Below are 18,170 nucleotides of genomic sequence, written 5' to 3'. Positions count from 1 at the left end.
ACCAGAGAGATCAAACTGTAAACGATGGACGCAATTGGCTGATGCCATTAAAAGGTAGTGATACAGTGAGTAATTTTTAGGACGACAACTCTTGTTAACCCGCGTCAGTGTCTGAAGGGTCTATATGGCACTGATGGTGTTAAACCAGTTGTTTTTCCCAGTCACAATCCTTATTTTTAACTCCAGCGAGTGCCCTATTATGTTGAACTAAGGTCACAAGGGCTGGCGCTCATGTGGGACCTCTGACGTCCCACTCAATGTCACAGAGAAGTAGGGTTCGATCAGAATGGTGGTTGCTGAAAGTGTGTGGGAATACTGCTGTCACCGACATTTTGGAACACAATGTGTTATATCTTACATGTACATGGGTAAAACCCCTTTATATTCCAATTCAGCCCCCAAGCAATGGAAGAGCCAACAGGCCAAAACCCATGAAAAGGACCACTACTTTTGTACTGGCACCAACCAATGCCACTAACAATGCATAATATAATACTATTATTATACTACGCATGGTTAGTATATATCATTTTTGCGGTCATACTGATTACCTGCCCTGCAAAGCTTACAATCTAATGTTGGTGCCAAAGACACAGGTCTTTGTCGATGTACAGTTTTACTGCTATACCATATGTATTTACAGTACTTGTAATCCTACACTGCCTTCAGAGCAAGGACTTCCCTCTCACACTCACACTATTCAATGTCAAAGCAAGTTAACAATGCCTTAACTTCCAGCCAAATAAATGGAAGGTGATGCATTGTTACCTGTGCATTACCCTATTGTATTGCCCTACTTGGACCATATTGAATAAAAGGGGATGGTTCTTTTTGTACTGTAGTGCATACCAATTGTATCTGACTTCATATGGTTTATACTTTTTACATGGTTTTCACTTCTATACAAGTATAAACCCCCTCGCCCTCATTACTATCAGTAATATAAACAAGCATTAAAGTACGATGGCTGATTATACAATACAGGTACAGAAAGAACACATGGTGAATGTGGTCAGTTTTTTTCCAGAGATCTTTAAAATTGTACGACAATAAGAACACCGCATCTAAAAGGAAAACAAGGTAATTGTTAGACCAAAAAGTGGTTATCGTGCCTGTCATTTTTTTACACGAATATATATATATATATATATATATATATATATAAATATATATATAGATAGATAGATAGATAGAGAGAGAGACGGAGAGAGAGACGGAGAGAGAGACGGAGAGAGAGACGGAGAGAGAGACGGAGAGAGATAGAGAGACGGAGAGAGAGAGAGATGGAGAGAGAGAGAGAGAGACGGAGAGAGAGAGAGACAGAGAGAGAGACGGAGAGAGAGAGAGAGAGACGGAGAGAGAGACGGATAGAGAGACGGAGAGAGATAGAGAGACGGAGAGAGAGATGGAGAGAGAGAGAGAGAGATGGAGAGAGAGAGAGATGGAGAGAGAGAGAGACGGAGAGAGAGAGAGAGAGACGGAGAGAGAGAGAGAGAGAGACGGAGAGAGAGAGAGACGGAGAGAGAGAGAGACGGAGAGAGAGACGGATAGAGAGACGGAGAGAGAGACGGAGATGGAGAGAGAGACACAGAGAGAGAGAGACAGAGAGAGACAGACAGAGAGAGAGAGAGAGAGAGACAGAGAGAGAGAGAGACAGAGCCTTCAGTGATGAGAGCACCAATCAAACATGCAAACACAGTGAAGCCCTTTCTTAGAGCTTACTATTGATTATTTTCACAAGTTTGCACATTTTATGCCCCCAAATAAAAAAAAACATTTCTGCCATGCAAACATTACATCTCCAGGGATATCAAGTCTCGCTCAGTTTCAGTGAGTGTCACTCATTGCAAGGCAGTCACCGTGATATCCAGCTTTAACAAAGTCTTACTCTTTGAAGATAATAGTAGCCTTGTACACAATGGTTTGTTCTCCCTAGTGTATGTATAGTATTTGTGAGGGTAAGAAGTCCATGTTACTCACGATATTGCATCCACCATGGCCAGTCCCATCATTATTGAGCAAACAGCATGATCCTCCCGGTAATCTGGGAGGCCACAGATGCAGTAATAACAGTCACCCAGGATCTTGATACGTAGCTGATGGTATTTCTAAAACACAAAAGAACCTGTGAACTTTTCCAACACCCAGTCCTTGCCACCGAAATCCAGTCGGTTTTCATTTAGTGCGCATGCGTTGCAGGTTGTGAAACCAGTCAGGCAAGAAGAATTCCTCGAGGTTTCAAAAGCTCCGAAGACTATATTTTCATCTATGAAGGACTCTAATGTCGTTGCCCATATCAAAGTTTTTTTAAAGATAAAAAAAACCAGTGTCTAAAACGTATTTCTTATGCTCACTTAAAATATACTGGAGCCCATTGGGTCTATCCATGATCGATTGAGTGCCGGAAATTCCGGCAGCACCGTAGTGCACTTAAACACGTTATTGCTTGGTGTAGCGATCACACCAATGGACGTGGACAGAATTTTCGATTGCATTCTAAATGTGCCTGCCCTATCCACATGATTAAATCCAAGGAGTGAGAAAGAGAGAGAGTGGGAAAGAGAGAGAGTGGGAAAGAGAGAGAGTGGGAAAGAGAGAGAGTGGGAAAGAGAGAGAGTGGGAAAGAGAGAGAGTGGGAAAGAGAGAGAGAGTGGGAAAGAGAGAGAGAGTGGGAAAGAGAGAGAGAGAGTGGGAAAGAGAGAGAGAGTGGGAAAGAGAGAGAGAGTGGGAAAGAGAGAGAGTGGGAAAGAGAGAGAGTGGGAAAGAGAGAGAGTGGGAAAGAGAGAGAGTGGGAAAGAGAGAGTGGGAAAGAGAGAGTGAGTGGGGAAGAGAGAGAGTGGGAAAGAGAGAGAGTGGGAAAGAGAAAGAGTGGGAAAGAGAAAGAGTGGGAAAGAGAGAGAGTGGGAAAGAGAGAGTGGGAAAGAGAAAGAGTGGGAAAGAGAGAGAGTGGGAAAGAGAGATGTGAATTTTGGATTTAAAGATCCACCCGGATTGTATCCAATGGTGGAATCGGATTAATCCGCTCTGATTGTTTAAAACCCAATCCCCAGACAGACCTTACCCCGTGGAACGGATTTAGAAGGTAAAGCCTAGGACATTCTGGAGAGCGGATTTTGACAGTTGCGCCAATCTCAAGTGATTACCTCATTTTTGCAAGACGTCTTCACTCGCATACAACATTTACATAGCGTTGCGCAGCCAGAACCCAACGCGCAATTCTTTGACATGTGAGAAGTGTAACGTGCACGACGAGATGTGCATCTTCCCACAGGAACACCAATCTCACAGTGTAATGAATAGGCCCTATGTGCTCATACAAAAATACAAAATTGCTTGTGCTCAAACAAAAGTGTGCTCCGATGCATTGAAGGTTCTGATATGGTGTGTGAAACCTCACTCAAACCTGATGTTTGTATGTATACTGTGTGCTGCCTGGGAAAGGCTAGAAGCAACAAGGGTAAACCGGGGTACTCCGAAGAGAAAGGTTCCCCTTGGGACGCACAACAGTATATATGTATAGTGTCCAAGTTAAAATACTTTATTTCAAATAGTTTCTAAAATAATGGGCATCTCAATGCAATGGATAAAGTGAGAGGAAAAATATGTAAAAAAAACGATAGGTTGAACCAAATCGTCGTGCAATGGGATGAGGTCGACTATATGTTTAGAACTGGGTGTGTTAACTAATACACCCGTCTAAACGTGAGCAAACCCCACTTGTTATCCTCTACCATCCCGAATAAGAAGGGTTAACACTTACCTGTGTTGAGGTTGCGGGATCACTTCCCTGAGAAGATTAGTCGCTATAATTCCATCAATTACTAATATAAATGTATTATCACGTATGAAAGTCTCTGTTCCACACCAACAAACAGAGATACAATCTAACCCTGTGACATCTATATATATTGTTACTAATAGCAGTCAGGCTACCAATTTAGAGACTCATTGTATCAGAGTATATTCATGACTCACTCTTACTTTTGATACAGAGTCAGTGTTAGATACTACTGATGCTGCCACTATATATAGGATCACATGATCCAGTAGTTCTGTGCATACTCACAGAGGTTTACTATTTTGCTCACGTTTAGACGGGTGTATTAGTTAACACACCCAGTTCTAAACATATAGTCGACCTCATCCCATTGCACGACGATTTAGTTCAACCTATCGGTTTTTTAAATACTTTCCCTCTCCCTTTATCCATTGCATTGAGATGCCCATTATTTTAGAAACTATTTGAAGTAAAGTATTTTAACTTGGACACTATATATACTTTTGTGCGTCCTAATGGGAACCTTTTTCTTCGGACGACCCCAGGGTACCCTTGTTGCATTGAAAGTTCTTCCTCAAGTTTTTACTTATAGCTGTATCAAGTGTAAATTGCCAGTATATGAGTATAGTACAGTATAGTCAGTGAGGTTTTTGGTGCTAAGGAAAGTGACTCACTGTATGATGTAACTTACCCTACTTATATTTCTCAAATCCGAACTCGATGAGAATAGATGTAATGAAACAGTTAACACAGTATCGGTAAGATACACAGTTCATTAAATCTGGATTCATACCCAGACCCCATTGACTTTATCTGAGGCTGTATTACTGATCTTGGGAATAATGCCGAACTGTACTGATTAAATGACGAGGAAGGCAGCCAGAAGGTTTGCATGGCATCCAACTCCCTCAATGGTATATGAATCCTGGGCACCCAGAGCAGCCCCATCACTCTCACACGCAGGTGATAAGAAGGGGTCTCCGCGTACTCACCGCGGCCAGCTTGTCGAAACGGGCAAAGAGCTCATTCAGCAGCTTCACCAGTTCATGAGCAGTGCAGTACGACGACAGCTGCGTGAAGCCGACAATGTCTGCGAAGAGTATGCTGCGGGAAGTGAGGAAGAGAAGGATTACATCAAGAGCAATTATATATATATATATATATATATATACAGTATATATGGCCTTCAAATGGGTAACTCCCAGACTTAGTGTACAGCTCGTACAGTAGTGTACATATAGATAGATAGATAGATAGATAGATAGATAGATAGATAGATAGATATCTGGGAAGTAAGGCACTCCTCTTTGTAATTACCAACCCAGGAGCCAAGGATGTGGATGTATGCGCATCAATTAAAAAATAGATTTCCAGCACTCCTGGGACTTTCATTCAAGAAATATTTAATGTGGTGAACGACGTTTCAGTCCCCATTGGGACCTCTGTCAAGATATGTCCCATTGGGGACCACAACGTTGATCACCACATCAAATAATATCTTGAATGAAAGTCCCAATAATGATATATATATAATAATGATATATATGTGTGTGTATATATATATATATATAATATATATGTATACGGTAGATAGATAGACAGTATATATATATATATATATATATATATATATATATATATATATATATTTATATAGTCAGGTATGGAGATTAGCACTCACGTTTTGATGTAGGAGGCAGATGCTTGTCCCATAGAGAGTATGTAGATATATGGAGACCAGGGGATCCTGATAGCCAAAAAGAGACAGCACACTGCAGGTTTGGTATCAAAAAAGTGTATTCAGTAACACAAGGCCGCCAACGTTTCGGTCCTCCCAACGGGACCTTCCTCAGGGCAGTGCAACTACAGACTAACACAAGCACCCATATATACCCCTTAACACATGCTAAAAATCACCTGAAAGCAATCATGAAATCCAAATTGCAATCCCAGATACAACCCACATTGCTAAACAGCCAATCCTACACACTGACACTGGTAAGAACCAATGAGACAACCTGATCTATGCACATGTATGCTAGGTCACATGATCAAACCATGCTATCAACATCATGACATCACAGTACTTCCTGTTTATGTAACCATGACTACCCGAAGCCTGTAATAACATTTAAATGCACATGAATGGTTGAAAAACATATAAAATACATATAAAATATATATAAAATGCATATAAATTGATAACCCAAGCAGCAGCTCACCATCACCGCTATCAGTGCAGCGTAGCGCATGCGCAGTAATATAGATGCACGCGCACACTCTGTTACAGTAGTCAGGGACGCGATCGGGTTGTCAGGGACACACTGCGCATGCGCGGTTGTTCTCTACGGAAGGCATTGAGTGAGAATCACCCGCCCTCCCTTTACAACAGGTTAGGAAAGTGTTTAGATCCACCGAACGCGCTGCCATCATGACAGATATTGTTTATTGCCCGTTCTACCTTGATTGCTGTTCCCCAGACAGTGTGCACGTTCCCCAGGACCATCTACATAAAGGTATACTTTCATAGGAACACATTGCAGCATTTATAGCATGCATTTCCAGCATTGATGGTGAGCTGCTGCTTGGGTTATCAATTTATATGCATTTTATATGTATTTTATATGTTTTTCAACCATTCATGTGCATTTAAATGTTATTACAGGCTTCGGGTAGTCATGGTTACATAAACAGGAAGTACTGTGATGTCATGATGTTGATAGCATGGTTTGATCATGTGGCCTAGCATACATGTGCATAGATCAGGTTGTCTCATTGGTTCTTACCAGTGTCAGTGTGTAGGATTGGCTGTTTAGCAATGTGGGTTGTATCTGGGATTGCAATTTGGATTTCATGATTGCTTTCAGGTGATTTGTAGCATGTGTTAAGGGGTATATATGGGTGCTTGTGTTAGTCTGTAGTTGCACTGCCCTGAGGAAGGTCCCGTTGGGAGGACCGAAACGTTGGCGGCCTTGTGTTACTGAATACTCTTTTTTGATACCAAACCTACAGTGTGCTGTCTCTTTTTGGCTATCAGGATCCCCTGGTCTCCATATGTCTATATATTTATATATATATATATATATACTGTCTATCTATCTATATACCGAATATATATATATATATAAATATATATATACAGTATATATATACACACACACATAGTACCAACTAGAAATGTGCGAAGCTTTCAACTGAGTTTGCAAACCATGTCAGAGCTGAGTTACAGCTCCGTCACATTTTTACAAGTATTTCATTTAACGATACCAACTCCTGAAATATGGGTTTCATTGGAGCAAATGCGTGGTGAATCCACTTGAGAATTGTGCCTGAGCTGCGATTCATTGGCAAAATCGAATGCATCTCCATTGTCTGACCTACGGCTACGTGCTCAGTAAGCGAGATAGTACTGGTCGTTAGAGGGGAGTAGGACTTTGCAGATAGAGGTCAATCTAAGGAGAAGGACGAGGGGTTACATATCGTCCGGCCCTTATTGTATTGTACACAATCTCTGCCAGTCAGAGTAACATTCTATAGAAAGCACATTTCCACGTCATCGATGTCATGGTGGCCGCGGCACGTAGCTACGTCATAAAAGGACACGGGTGGGTATATACCTCACATTCTCGTGTCGGTACATGTACATGGTGTTAAACTGCTGAAGTTCCTTCTGCTTCTGATCCTTCTTAATTTCGTTAAGCATCTCATCTGCAATATGTTTCGGCAGGATGGAGAGTAGGAGCCTCTCCTGTAGAAAGAAGAAGACACAGATTTGGAATAAGGAAGGACTAGGGTCCATATGTACTCCATAAAACACCTTCCCCATGCTGGAAGACAGCTTTCAGCCCAATCAAGTGATTGGTCTTCAAAGGACATATTGACTAGTCGGTGTTACTCCATAAGACACTCGGTGTGCTGGAAGCCATTCTACAGCCCATTTACGTGAGTGGGCCATATTCCTAAAACCTGATGTGTGGTGTCTAACGGAGTAGCACTGCTTAGTAAACATGGGCTATCATTTTGCAGAGATTACATACATCAGTGAGACTTGAGCAAATATGGACAAGAAAGTGGCATTTTAATGGAACACTACTTATTCCTGTGATAGGGTGATGGTGCAAATCAAGGCGCTAAACACTGAAAGTGATCAGTAATAAAAAATTGATATAAGAAAAATCCAATACCAAACGGGAAAGTGATTTAAGTGAACAAGTATAATTTGCCAAATGGCGTGATAAATTATATGTTGTAACTCCCTGCCCAAACCCTCTGGCAGGGACTGTCTTCACTGGTCCCCAGAAGGTAGGTACTTTTTCTCGAAACCCAGGGGGAGCATGTGGAGAAAAACAACAAAGAACAGCAATCTAAGTGCAGATGGAAAACTTTGTGTGGGTAAATTCACAGGATGTCTTGGCTCATATGTGTAGCCTACTCCCAAGATGAAAGTGGTAAATGGGCAAAAAATGTACTTATTCCTAACAGTGAGGCTCCACTGAAGTGTATTAGACTGGTGATTCTACGGGGCTTATTCTGTAAGCTCCGTCAGCGCTGTTCCTTGCGATCTGCGCACTGTCGTGAACGGGGCTCTCTGTGCAGATCGCACAGGAACAGCGCTGACGGAGCTTACAGAATCAGCCCCCAAGAGACCTATGAATTAAACTTTGATAATGGCATTTCCATACGGAGCCGGGCAATATCGCACAGAAATGCATCTTTCTGTATTCACTGAACAGTTCCCGCATGTACAAAAAGGCGCAAATATACACATTTTGTAAGCAACTGAAGCAAACGTGCAGAATTATTCATCCAGAAATCTCGGCTCCATCAGGGCACTCATGGACAAGTTAAGGTGTGTTCCAAAATATAGCTTGTTCCAAAAATATAAATATACATTATAATTTTTTTTTTTTCATTTACATTAATCGTTTTGGCTATACTGAAAAATCACCCAGTGGTTTCCTAGTAAGGATTAAGCAGCTGTGGGTGTTATTAAATATGGCAGAGATTGAGATCTACTGAAAACTGCGTTTTTAATCAGGACACCCTACTGTACTTACACTGTTTCACTTTCTGTTTGTAATTAATTAAATCGTGTAATTAAATAAAATTTGATTCAATTTAAATATTTAAATTTAGTGCTGTTAAAAAAAGGATTATAGTTATACTAATCATATCAAATACGTCTTACTATTTTACTTTCGTTCACTCAATCAGAAGTGATTAGGGTTGCCAGGTGACCTCTAAAAATACTGGGCACAATGGTGAAAGGTGCGACGTGCTTGACACACACACCTCTCTCTCCAGTCTCCGCTCCATGCTGTTTCTTCCTCTCCTTGGCCCCACCCTGAAACCTCCTCCTGATTGGCTGCTGCTGGATTATGCAGTCAATTAGAATGGAGGAAGTTGCCCTGCTTAGGGAAATCCCACGGCTCCCCAAGCCGGTCAGGTCCCTGTGTCCAGAGAGGTAATACCGGACACATACATGTCCAGTATTACCTCTCGTTTTTTACTGGACAAGTATCCAAATACAGGACAGTCCAGTTCAATACTCAACACCTGGCAACCCAAAACTGTGATAGAAAGTACAGTCTTTTTTGTTTTTTTAATCAAACCTGTATATAAATTGTTCTTCTTAAAAAGGGCGAAATAAAATTAAATATTGGGTGATACCTTTTTTTATTTGGACGAACAATAGATATTATAAGACAAGCTTACAAGAGATCTCTCTCTTCCCCAGGTCGGCAATACTGATTTACAGAGATTACAGGAGTTTAACCCAGATGTAGAAGCCAAGATTACAATCTGAGGCAGATGATGCAGACAATGAATGGCAGAGGGGATAGTGAATAAATAGACAGGACAATAAATGGATGAAAGGGATAGTGAGAAATAGGACACAGCATCTATAAGCAGTGTGCAGCGGGGTGGGAGTGCAGGGGGGGGGGAGAAGGGGAGACATTGTAAAATGAACAGAGACCAGGAGGGAGAAGCATTACAAACAATTCTGATAGTGTGTGAGAAACCCCATATCAGCATTAAATCCTCTTTTTTAGTGTCAAAGAGCATTATCATTTTGAGTTGAGATGTTTTCCGTTCCTGAGTGCTTTTAATCATTCCGGTGAGGATTTGGATGTTTAAATCATGTATGGAATGATCTGCCTGTGAGAAGTGGTGTCCCACTGGAGTGCAGTATCTTCCTTCCTCATGGTGTGGTATTGTGTGACTGTGTAGGCTCATCCTGGTGAGAAGTTCTCTGCACAGGAAACTCTTGGGTTCACAGTACCTATGAAACATTCCATGACTGCTGCAAACCAGGTCCTTGGTGAAGTAGTAGAGGGCAACTATTCATCTAGAAGACCTAGGATGTATGCAGAGCCCAGATGTTTATTCCCCACAGCGTATGTTTATTCAGGAAATTCTCAAGGCACCGTCAGCCTGCAATTAGTGTATGCAATTATAGCACATATATAAAGCTTCAAACCACTAAGGCCTACATCTCATTTTCAAGTATATCATAGGAAGGCATTAGCTTTTGTCATTTTCCTTGGATCACATGGGGGATAAGTGGCTGAGGCTGGAATTGAATCCACAAGTTTGTACATTCAAGCCCTAACCTAATTGCTATAACCCCTACGGAAAAACATCCGGCTTATCTCATTCTCTATGTGATCGCATACAATTATATTTGCAATACAATAACCAACAACACAATGTATGGAACACGATGTCATCATTTCTCTAATACTGCTGCTTATGCACAAATAATAGCCGCACAGTAGCTGTGTTTATCTTTAGAACAGGGGCAGCCAACATCAGTCCTCAAGGGCCACCCACAGGTCAGGTTTTCCAGACATCCCTGCTTCAGCACAGGTGGCTCAATCAGGGGCTCAGTCGAAGACTGCACTACCTGTGCTGAAGCAGGGATATCCTGAGACTCTGACCTGTTGGTGGCCCTTGGGGACTGGTGTTGGCCACTCCTGCTTTATAAGATTGTGCACTATCACATCAGTTTGTATATTTTGCTTCTCTTTTAGGACACTTGGCTTTGTGTTATTCCCATGTTTATGCTGCATGCCCACAGGAAAGTGGTCATAGGAAGGCTGAAGCTTGGTCTTGTTGAGTTGGGAACTAATGATTCCAGTTCATGCTTTCGGTCTGTGCTGCTGCAGGCTAATTAACTGCAGCTTTATTCATGCCTTTAAAATTCCAGGTGTTTCTCATCCTGGTTACCCGCTAATACTACAATCACTATCTGCCCCTCCTCCTCCTTCACCTGCACTATGCTCTCCTGTTCCTTCATATGCAAAACCCAACATATACAAAGCTTAGTAATGGAAAGGCCAAGGTTCTCCAAATCAACAAATTGCTACTGTATCTATTATATTTCACTGTCTTGTCTATGTACACATGCACCAAATGTATTAATAAGAACTCCAGGCAAACAACACCAATACCCAATTCATGCACAGTGGTCAAGCAGACCGCAAAACAGAGCCCAGACACAATAATAAAATCAATGTATATGCTAGAATGAAACCTGATGTGTGAATGAACAGAACGTTTACCACTGTTCCAGTGAAGGTAAGTGGGCAGTCCGTCCCTAGTAGGGTTACAGACATTTTTGCTTCGGTACTATGAAGTGACACATATACTGTAGGGTCACTGTCATCTCTTCCCAGCCAACCCTCCAATAGACAATAGACCGAACCTGGGCTGCAAACTCTTCATTTTGACGTAAGCGTGAAAGGTTCCATTCATAACTATACATTGTTGGTTTAGCACAATGTCAGGTAGCTTTGTGTTTGTTGGAGTTGTAAGTAAAGTTAACAAAGACGGGCTGTGCACTGTGGGAGACGTACACAGCTTAAAATAAGATGCAGCCACTCTTATTACCAAGAGGCAGAGGTGATCAACAGCCGTGTCCAGAGTCTCGCATTGAGCATGAGGCTCAGACACTGGCACCGTCGTGTCTAGCGCTTCCGTGCAGAGTGGGGGGAATCTAATGCTGGCAATGTAGGACATTATCCCTGAGCAGGTTTACAGATCATCAATGGAGACAGAGTGACAGAACTCCAGTCTACTGCATTCTGCTATCAACCAGATCTCATTCTGCACAGGGAGTAATAAAACACACACATAAACTCTGCAGCTTATCCCTGTGTAAGCAAAGAATCATAGACTGGTGCTACCAAATGCAAATGCTATAATGTTTATTTATTTATTTTTTCTCAACCTTTTTTATGCAAAATACAATAACAACACTTTGAGCAATAAACTTCACATACCACAAAGTCATTCCATACAAAACACAGAAAAGCACTTAATAGAATAAAAGTTTGGTGGTTTTATAACAGTGACTGTGCAATAAAAGCCTTGTGGATAATTCTCAAGTAGTGTGTTTATTATACCTATGAGATAGGTAAAATCGAGAAAGAAAAGAGAAGAAGAGGAGAGAGAAGGAAGAGGGAAACAAGAGAGGGGGGGGGGGTGGTGGTTGGGAAGTAGGACACAACCAATCTACCTGCTAGATCAGGATATTAGAGATAATTTATTTAAATTCTCTATTCTAATAGTCTAGGGTCCATGGGTCTCAAATCTTGTCAAATTTGTCTAGTGAGTGGTTTAGTTGAGCCAACAGTCTTTCCATCAATTTGACATTGTTAATTCTTTGGATAACTGCACGTCTAGAGGGGGGGTTTATCTCTTTCCACGCAGCCGTTATAGAGCAGCGGGCCACTGTGAATATACATGAGATTAGTTTGCCTACCAGAGTCTACAGACTCTACTGGTTTGGCTAATAAGTAGGTCAATGGGTCCACCGGAACCCTGTGCTTTCAAATATCAGATCGTGAATCACGGTCCAGAATTTCGGAATGCGTGGGCAATCCCATCAAATGTGGACCATGTCCCCTCTCATACCACATCCTCTCCAGCAAAGATCAGGTGTTCCTGGGAAGATCTGGCTCAGCCTACTCGGGGTTAGGTACCATTGAAATAGAATTTTATATACACTGGCGACACATTTTATTCGAGCTCGGCTAGTCCCACGAATTCGGGTATACCCGGGTGTATTGAGGTTTGTGACTGTTTTCTGCCCGAGTGCATTGCGTTATTTTCCAGGCAGGGATTGAAGCATTTTATTCCCGCTGGCTGCAATACTGCACAGTATATATATATATATACTGCATTACAATTCATGAATTTATGCCATCTGGTAGACACGCGAAGCATTGCAGCCTATTAAATCCTAATCATTATCATTTAACAGATCAGCCGCCCGTCAGCCAGGCATGAACCCAGGCTGGGAAGGCAAACGCAACGGGGCTTGTCAGAGGTGAGGAGCGGCGCATTCCAGGTATCTGCCAGGTACATACTGGGTATTTGCTCGAATAAAGTGTGTCGGTGCAGTATATTTTTTTTCTTTTGTGACTGTACAAATTGATGTTTTAGCTGCCGATTCCCAGATATCCCTCCAGTCGTCGTTATCTATTTCTATATCAAGGTCTTCAGCCCATTTCCGCATATAATTGTGAGGTTGGGATGTTGTGTGAGATGCCGTCCCCGTATATATATTCCCGAGATCAAACCCCTCCTGTAGCAGCCCTCCATACAAAGCCTCTCGAATTTCGAAAGGGTTGGGAATTTCTTCTATGATTATGACTATGACCAATCAAAATGCACAGGGATCAGAATGAGAAAACAAAGGCTGGACCATCGAATCCCAATGATGAGTAACATGAACAATCATATCTTATGCCACACAAGATTTTTAAATGATGGCACAGTTACTCACAATAGAGAGGTAACATGATTGATCCACTGAGGACATTTTCCTAGACCTTGTTAAATAGGCCCCTGTAATAGGGCCTTATCCTCTGTCTAAAAGGGCTTCAATAGAAAGCCTGTATTGGTCTGAGGAGTCCAGCAGGGCACTGGTTAATTGCAGCTGCAGAAAATTAACCTGTGTAACTCCTTTTCCTCCAACCCTAAGGGAGATTCGGTTCTGCTTACCGGCATAGTGCTGCTCACCTGCTTACAGGATACTGAGTGTATGCTGGTGTTAGTGGTGATAGACAGGACAGGCTTTTGGATCTGTAGTTCTCATCTTTGGTGCAGAGCCTCCATTCCAACAGGGCCTGTCAGAGATAGGGTCAGTCCCTGCAGGAAAAAACTCTCCCTCCCCATGAAAGACTGCAGCCTTAGGCAGGAGTAAAACATAACTAGGGTCTTCATTCTTCCCAGCACAGCATCGCATACAGCACACTGACATCATACAGACCACACTATCTTCTTCTGTGGTCCCTGGAGCAAACTCCTGGAGCTTGAGGCCCCAAGAGTCTCTCCTTGACTCCCACACTCCCTGGTGAAGTATGGGGTAGAAGCTTCCACTCCCCTGCAGGAGGTAAGGCCTGAAACCAGGTCCCTGGTGCAGGATAGAATAACACACCTCTCCCCTCCCCCCCTCCCCCCAGAGGGGAAGGTTAGAACACACCTGTCTCACTGAGGAGTGAGAGAGACAGAGAACACTGAATTTGGGCTGCAGCTCCTTTTTGTTACCAGGGGAGGGTCCCAGGTCTAAGCCCCGGTGTGGGCATTACACAGGCCTTAGGCACACACCCCTGTCACTCTAGGGAGCTGTTTACTGTAGCAGGGCATAGATGTAACACTAACACTGCCTGCTGTGGTACCAGGGCTTATGTGTGAGGCAGGGAAATTAGTAGCCCAGGGGGTACCTGGCTACACCCGTCTCCACCTGGCTCATCAGACAGGTAGAAAAGCCTCCTGCAAAAACTGCAGGAAACATTTCTAGAGCACAGAGAGACTGCGTTGCCAGAAGAGACTCACAGGAACAGTTGTCTTGAGCACAGAATGACTGTGCTGCTGACAAGACCCCCTGAAACCAGACCCTCTATCCCAGGGCACAGTGTACCCTGGAACCCGCCAGAGGGTGCCTCCCCTCCCCCCAAATGGACACAACCCAGAGACAGACATAAAGCTCCCTGCTTACAGGTACTTCTTTGGACTTTGCGGTCATAGGTTGATAAGAGGCCTATCCTCCCAGCTCTGCAGATAGGGACTGGGAGAGTGAGTTAGCCCTTACACAGGGATAGGCTGTTTGTTTATTTGTGTGCTTCCTTAAACTGTATTGCTTAAAGCTACGGACTGAATAAAAGCCATGGCTTATTTTCCCCAAATATGTCTCCCTGGTTGTATCTCTGCACATGTCTCTTACAACGCCACTATGGACTAAAATATTCTCTAAGCAAATGTCTTAACGTACTACTTTCATATCACCAGCTGAATAGTTTCTGTTACTGAAGGAATCAAAGTATATGATAGGCACCAGAATAGGGTTGTATCAAAATCAGTACAGGGGGATCCGGTAACTGGAGGAGACCCTCAAAAACAGGATTGGACCAGAGGCAGGACACAGAGGGTAAGGCCAACCAGTGAAAAAACAAGTCAAGGTCAGGGCAGGATGCAAACTGGACAGGTCAAGAATTAGCCAAGTCAGGGTACATGGATTGACGAATCAGAGAGACAGAAATACTGGAACAATATGGTTGACTGTATTACTCTGGAAACTAGGAAACAGTCCGCTTTAAAGGAAGCCAAAGGGTCTGATTATGAACAGGTCCAAAGAGAAGTAGCCTGGGGAGGTTTGCCTGCAGAGCTCAGAGCTGTGCAGGTATCCAGCTTTTTATTTGGCTTATTGTTAATGCTGCTGCTGCAGCCTCAGTGTTGGAGTCATGGGCCTGACAATATGCATGTATATCTTTATTTATATAGCGCCAAAAGTGTACAGGCAGTCCTCGGTTATCTGACAATGCGTTACTCAAAATGGCGTTGGATAGCAAAACGTTGTAAAGCGAAACACGTTTTCCCATAGGAACACTCTTTAAATAAAAGGTTCCGTTCCTAAAGGCATTGTTAACACTAAAATACACCAAATATTTTATGCAGGCAATAAGATATGTAGCACACACATCAATTATATAATGTACAGTATATACTGTATTATATATATAATATAACATAATAAATAATATATTATATAGTATAATATCATATTATATAGTATAATATTATATATATATATATATACGCTCTTACGACGCCTTGCAACGTTTTTTGTGTGTATGTGTGTATAAATATATACACACATACACGTAAACAACGTTGCAAAGTGTCATAAGAGCGTAGGATAAGCTGTTTTGGCGTTGTAAAAATGAATATAGGTATGCATTGCATAGCGTTGGATAAGCCATTCGTTGTAAAACGAAGCGTTGTAAAACGAGGACTGCCTGTACTCAGCGCTTCACACAGAATACAGTACAGGGAATTATAATAATACAATAAGCGCAGCAAAGTCAGACAATAGGAAAGGAAATCCCTGCCCCGGAGAGCTTACAATCTAAGTGGTATGTTGGGAGAGTTACAGAGACAGCAGGGGAGGGAATAAGTGCTGTAGATGGCAGTGCTTGGGCACAGTGGTTGGTAGGAGTGACTGTGGGTGTGGGACAGTAGCCAGGAGTGCAGGCTGTTGGGATGCTTGATTTGTGGGGCAAGTTTGAAGGTTAGTCAGTATTAAATCAGAAGGTTAACACCATGTACAGTATACTTCTCTCTTTAATAATGTGACTGTGCTTCTTTGCTAAATCTTTTGTTCTGAACAGTTCTGGTTACACTTGCATGATGTGCTAAATTATAGGTTATTTTGAAACCCGGGTTGTCATTTTCAACCACACGATAGATACTGTACATTCTGAAAAAGAACGCAATTAGACCCCACATCTCTATACCAGTTTCACGTTTGTCAAAGTTGCATTGAGAGCAGATTTAAATGGAAATATTGCCATATTTATGAGTATTTCACAGTAATGGTTGACAAATATTAGTGAATATGCTGGCAGATTTTGCGCGAATGTAGCAAATATTCATATAAATAAATAAAAATAAATAGCTTATTTCTTTACAAATACTGGAAACAAAGTGAATAAGTTCTCACATCTGTAGTTTCTGTTGGATGATTTGATGTGGGGTATAATCAATGTGTTCCAAACCCATACTGTAGTTCATTGAAACATACTCTTGTAAATAGTATAAAAACAGCCGTGCACATGTCAACATCTCAACATTTGGGTTCGTTAGAGCGAACTGTCTCTGTTAGTTCATTCCCTGGGGGGCAGCCTCACTCTTTCCGGGGGTCAATTGTCCCAAAGACTTCAATGCAGTCTCACTCTGATTTTTATTTGGGTCTAGATAACTCAAACCTCACTCATTTCAATGCTTGGATACTTCTACAATTGGATTTAGGAAGTATTTTTACTCTGTTTATCCACCAGAAATACATGTATTTGCCTCATTAAAATGTAGGTTGTTGATCAGGGGTGGTTTTCAACTGAGCCACTGATTGAGTCAGCTGTGCTGCAGCAGGGAGATCCTGAAAACCTGACCTGTTGGTGGCTGTTGAGGACTAGAGTAGGCCACCCCTGATCTAGATTTTTCTATTTTATCTCTATAAGCTGTTCTGCCGCCTCACCCCATTCTTTGCCACCCTGTCCTGGTGTGGCTGTGTTCTAGACTTGATTCTCATTGTGCCCTGGTTCAGTAATACTTCTGCCATGTTAACTTTGACCTTTGGAATTTTGGCCCATATTTACTAACCAGTGTTGTCCTACAGTATAACACAGGGGCGCGCAAACTTTTTTTGCTGCGTCCCCCAGTGCCTGCTCTCCTCCTTGGTGCGCCCCCCTCCTTACCTCACGTCACGTGACCCACGGCGTCATGTGCTGTCACGTTACTGTGGCAACCGTGACGTCACATGACCCCGCGGCGTAATTTGAGGCAGTGTTGCCATAGTAACGCGTCCTGGAGTCGGCTGAAACTTGGTTAGTAGAGGTTGCAGAGGCCTCGCGCGGTCCCCCGGCATTTCATTTAAATGTCTGGGGGGAGAGCGCGGGACCTCTGCAACTGCCGACGCCCCCCCCCCCCCCGAAAAATCTCGCGCCCCCCAGTTTGCGCACCGCTGCTATAACACACCATTTGGTGGTAGAAGACATATTTAGGTCCATTCAAATGACCAGATATTGTATCCGACTCTGCTTACGGGTTCTCTTATTTCCTTTTTGTTACACCAATATACACTTCTGTATTGTTCCCACAGGGACGATTTGGTGAGACAACTGTTTGAAATTACTATTGAAAGCTCTAATTACCTCACCCCAGAATTATGTCCTTAGAACACCAATCCCACTTCAAAGCATACTGGAGGTACAAGAGTCGAAAGCATTCATCTAAAAAAAAACAAACAAACCCCCCCCCCATAATTCCTGATGTACATGTTCTAAAATGGAATCCATTCCATTCCCACAAGAGAAAAGAGGGCTCT

At 42.6% G+C, this 18,170-nt stretch overlaps 1 protein-coding gene across 3 annotated transcripts in view; it reads right to left on the bottom strand.

The window, feature by feature from the left end:
- ADCY3 (adenylate cyclase 3) overlaps positions 1 to 18,170 on the bottom strand; it is a 251,630-nt gene that overhangs the window by 50,129 nt on the left and 183,331 nt on the right. For all 3 annotated transcript variants that reach the window (XM_075598633.1, XM_075598634.1, XM_075598632.1), the window contains exons 3-5: positions 7,396 to 7,526; positions 4,771 to 4,882; positions 1,981 to 2,108 (exon numbers count right to left, since the gene is read on the bottom strand). In XM_075598633.1, coding sequence (XP_075454748.1) covers positions 1,981 to 2,108; positions 4,771 to 4,882; positions 7,396 to 7,526 — 371 coding nt within the window. The remainder of the gene's footprint in view (positions 1 to 1,980; positions 2,109 to 4,770; positions 4,883 to 7,395; positions 7,527 to 18,170) is intronic.

Source organism: Ascaphus truei, chromosome 4 (genome assembly GCF_040206685.1).
Source record: "Ascaphus truei isolate aAscTru1 chromosome 4, aAscTru1.hap1, whole genome shotgun sequence".
Classification (NCBI taxonomy): domain Eukaryota; kingdom Metazoa; phylum Chordata; class Amphibia; order Anura; family Ascaphidae; genus Ascaphus; species Ascaphus truei.
The sequence above is the reverse complement of the archived record's forward strand: the minus strand, read 5'-3'. Positions and strand labels throughout refer to the sequence as shown.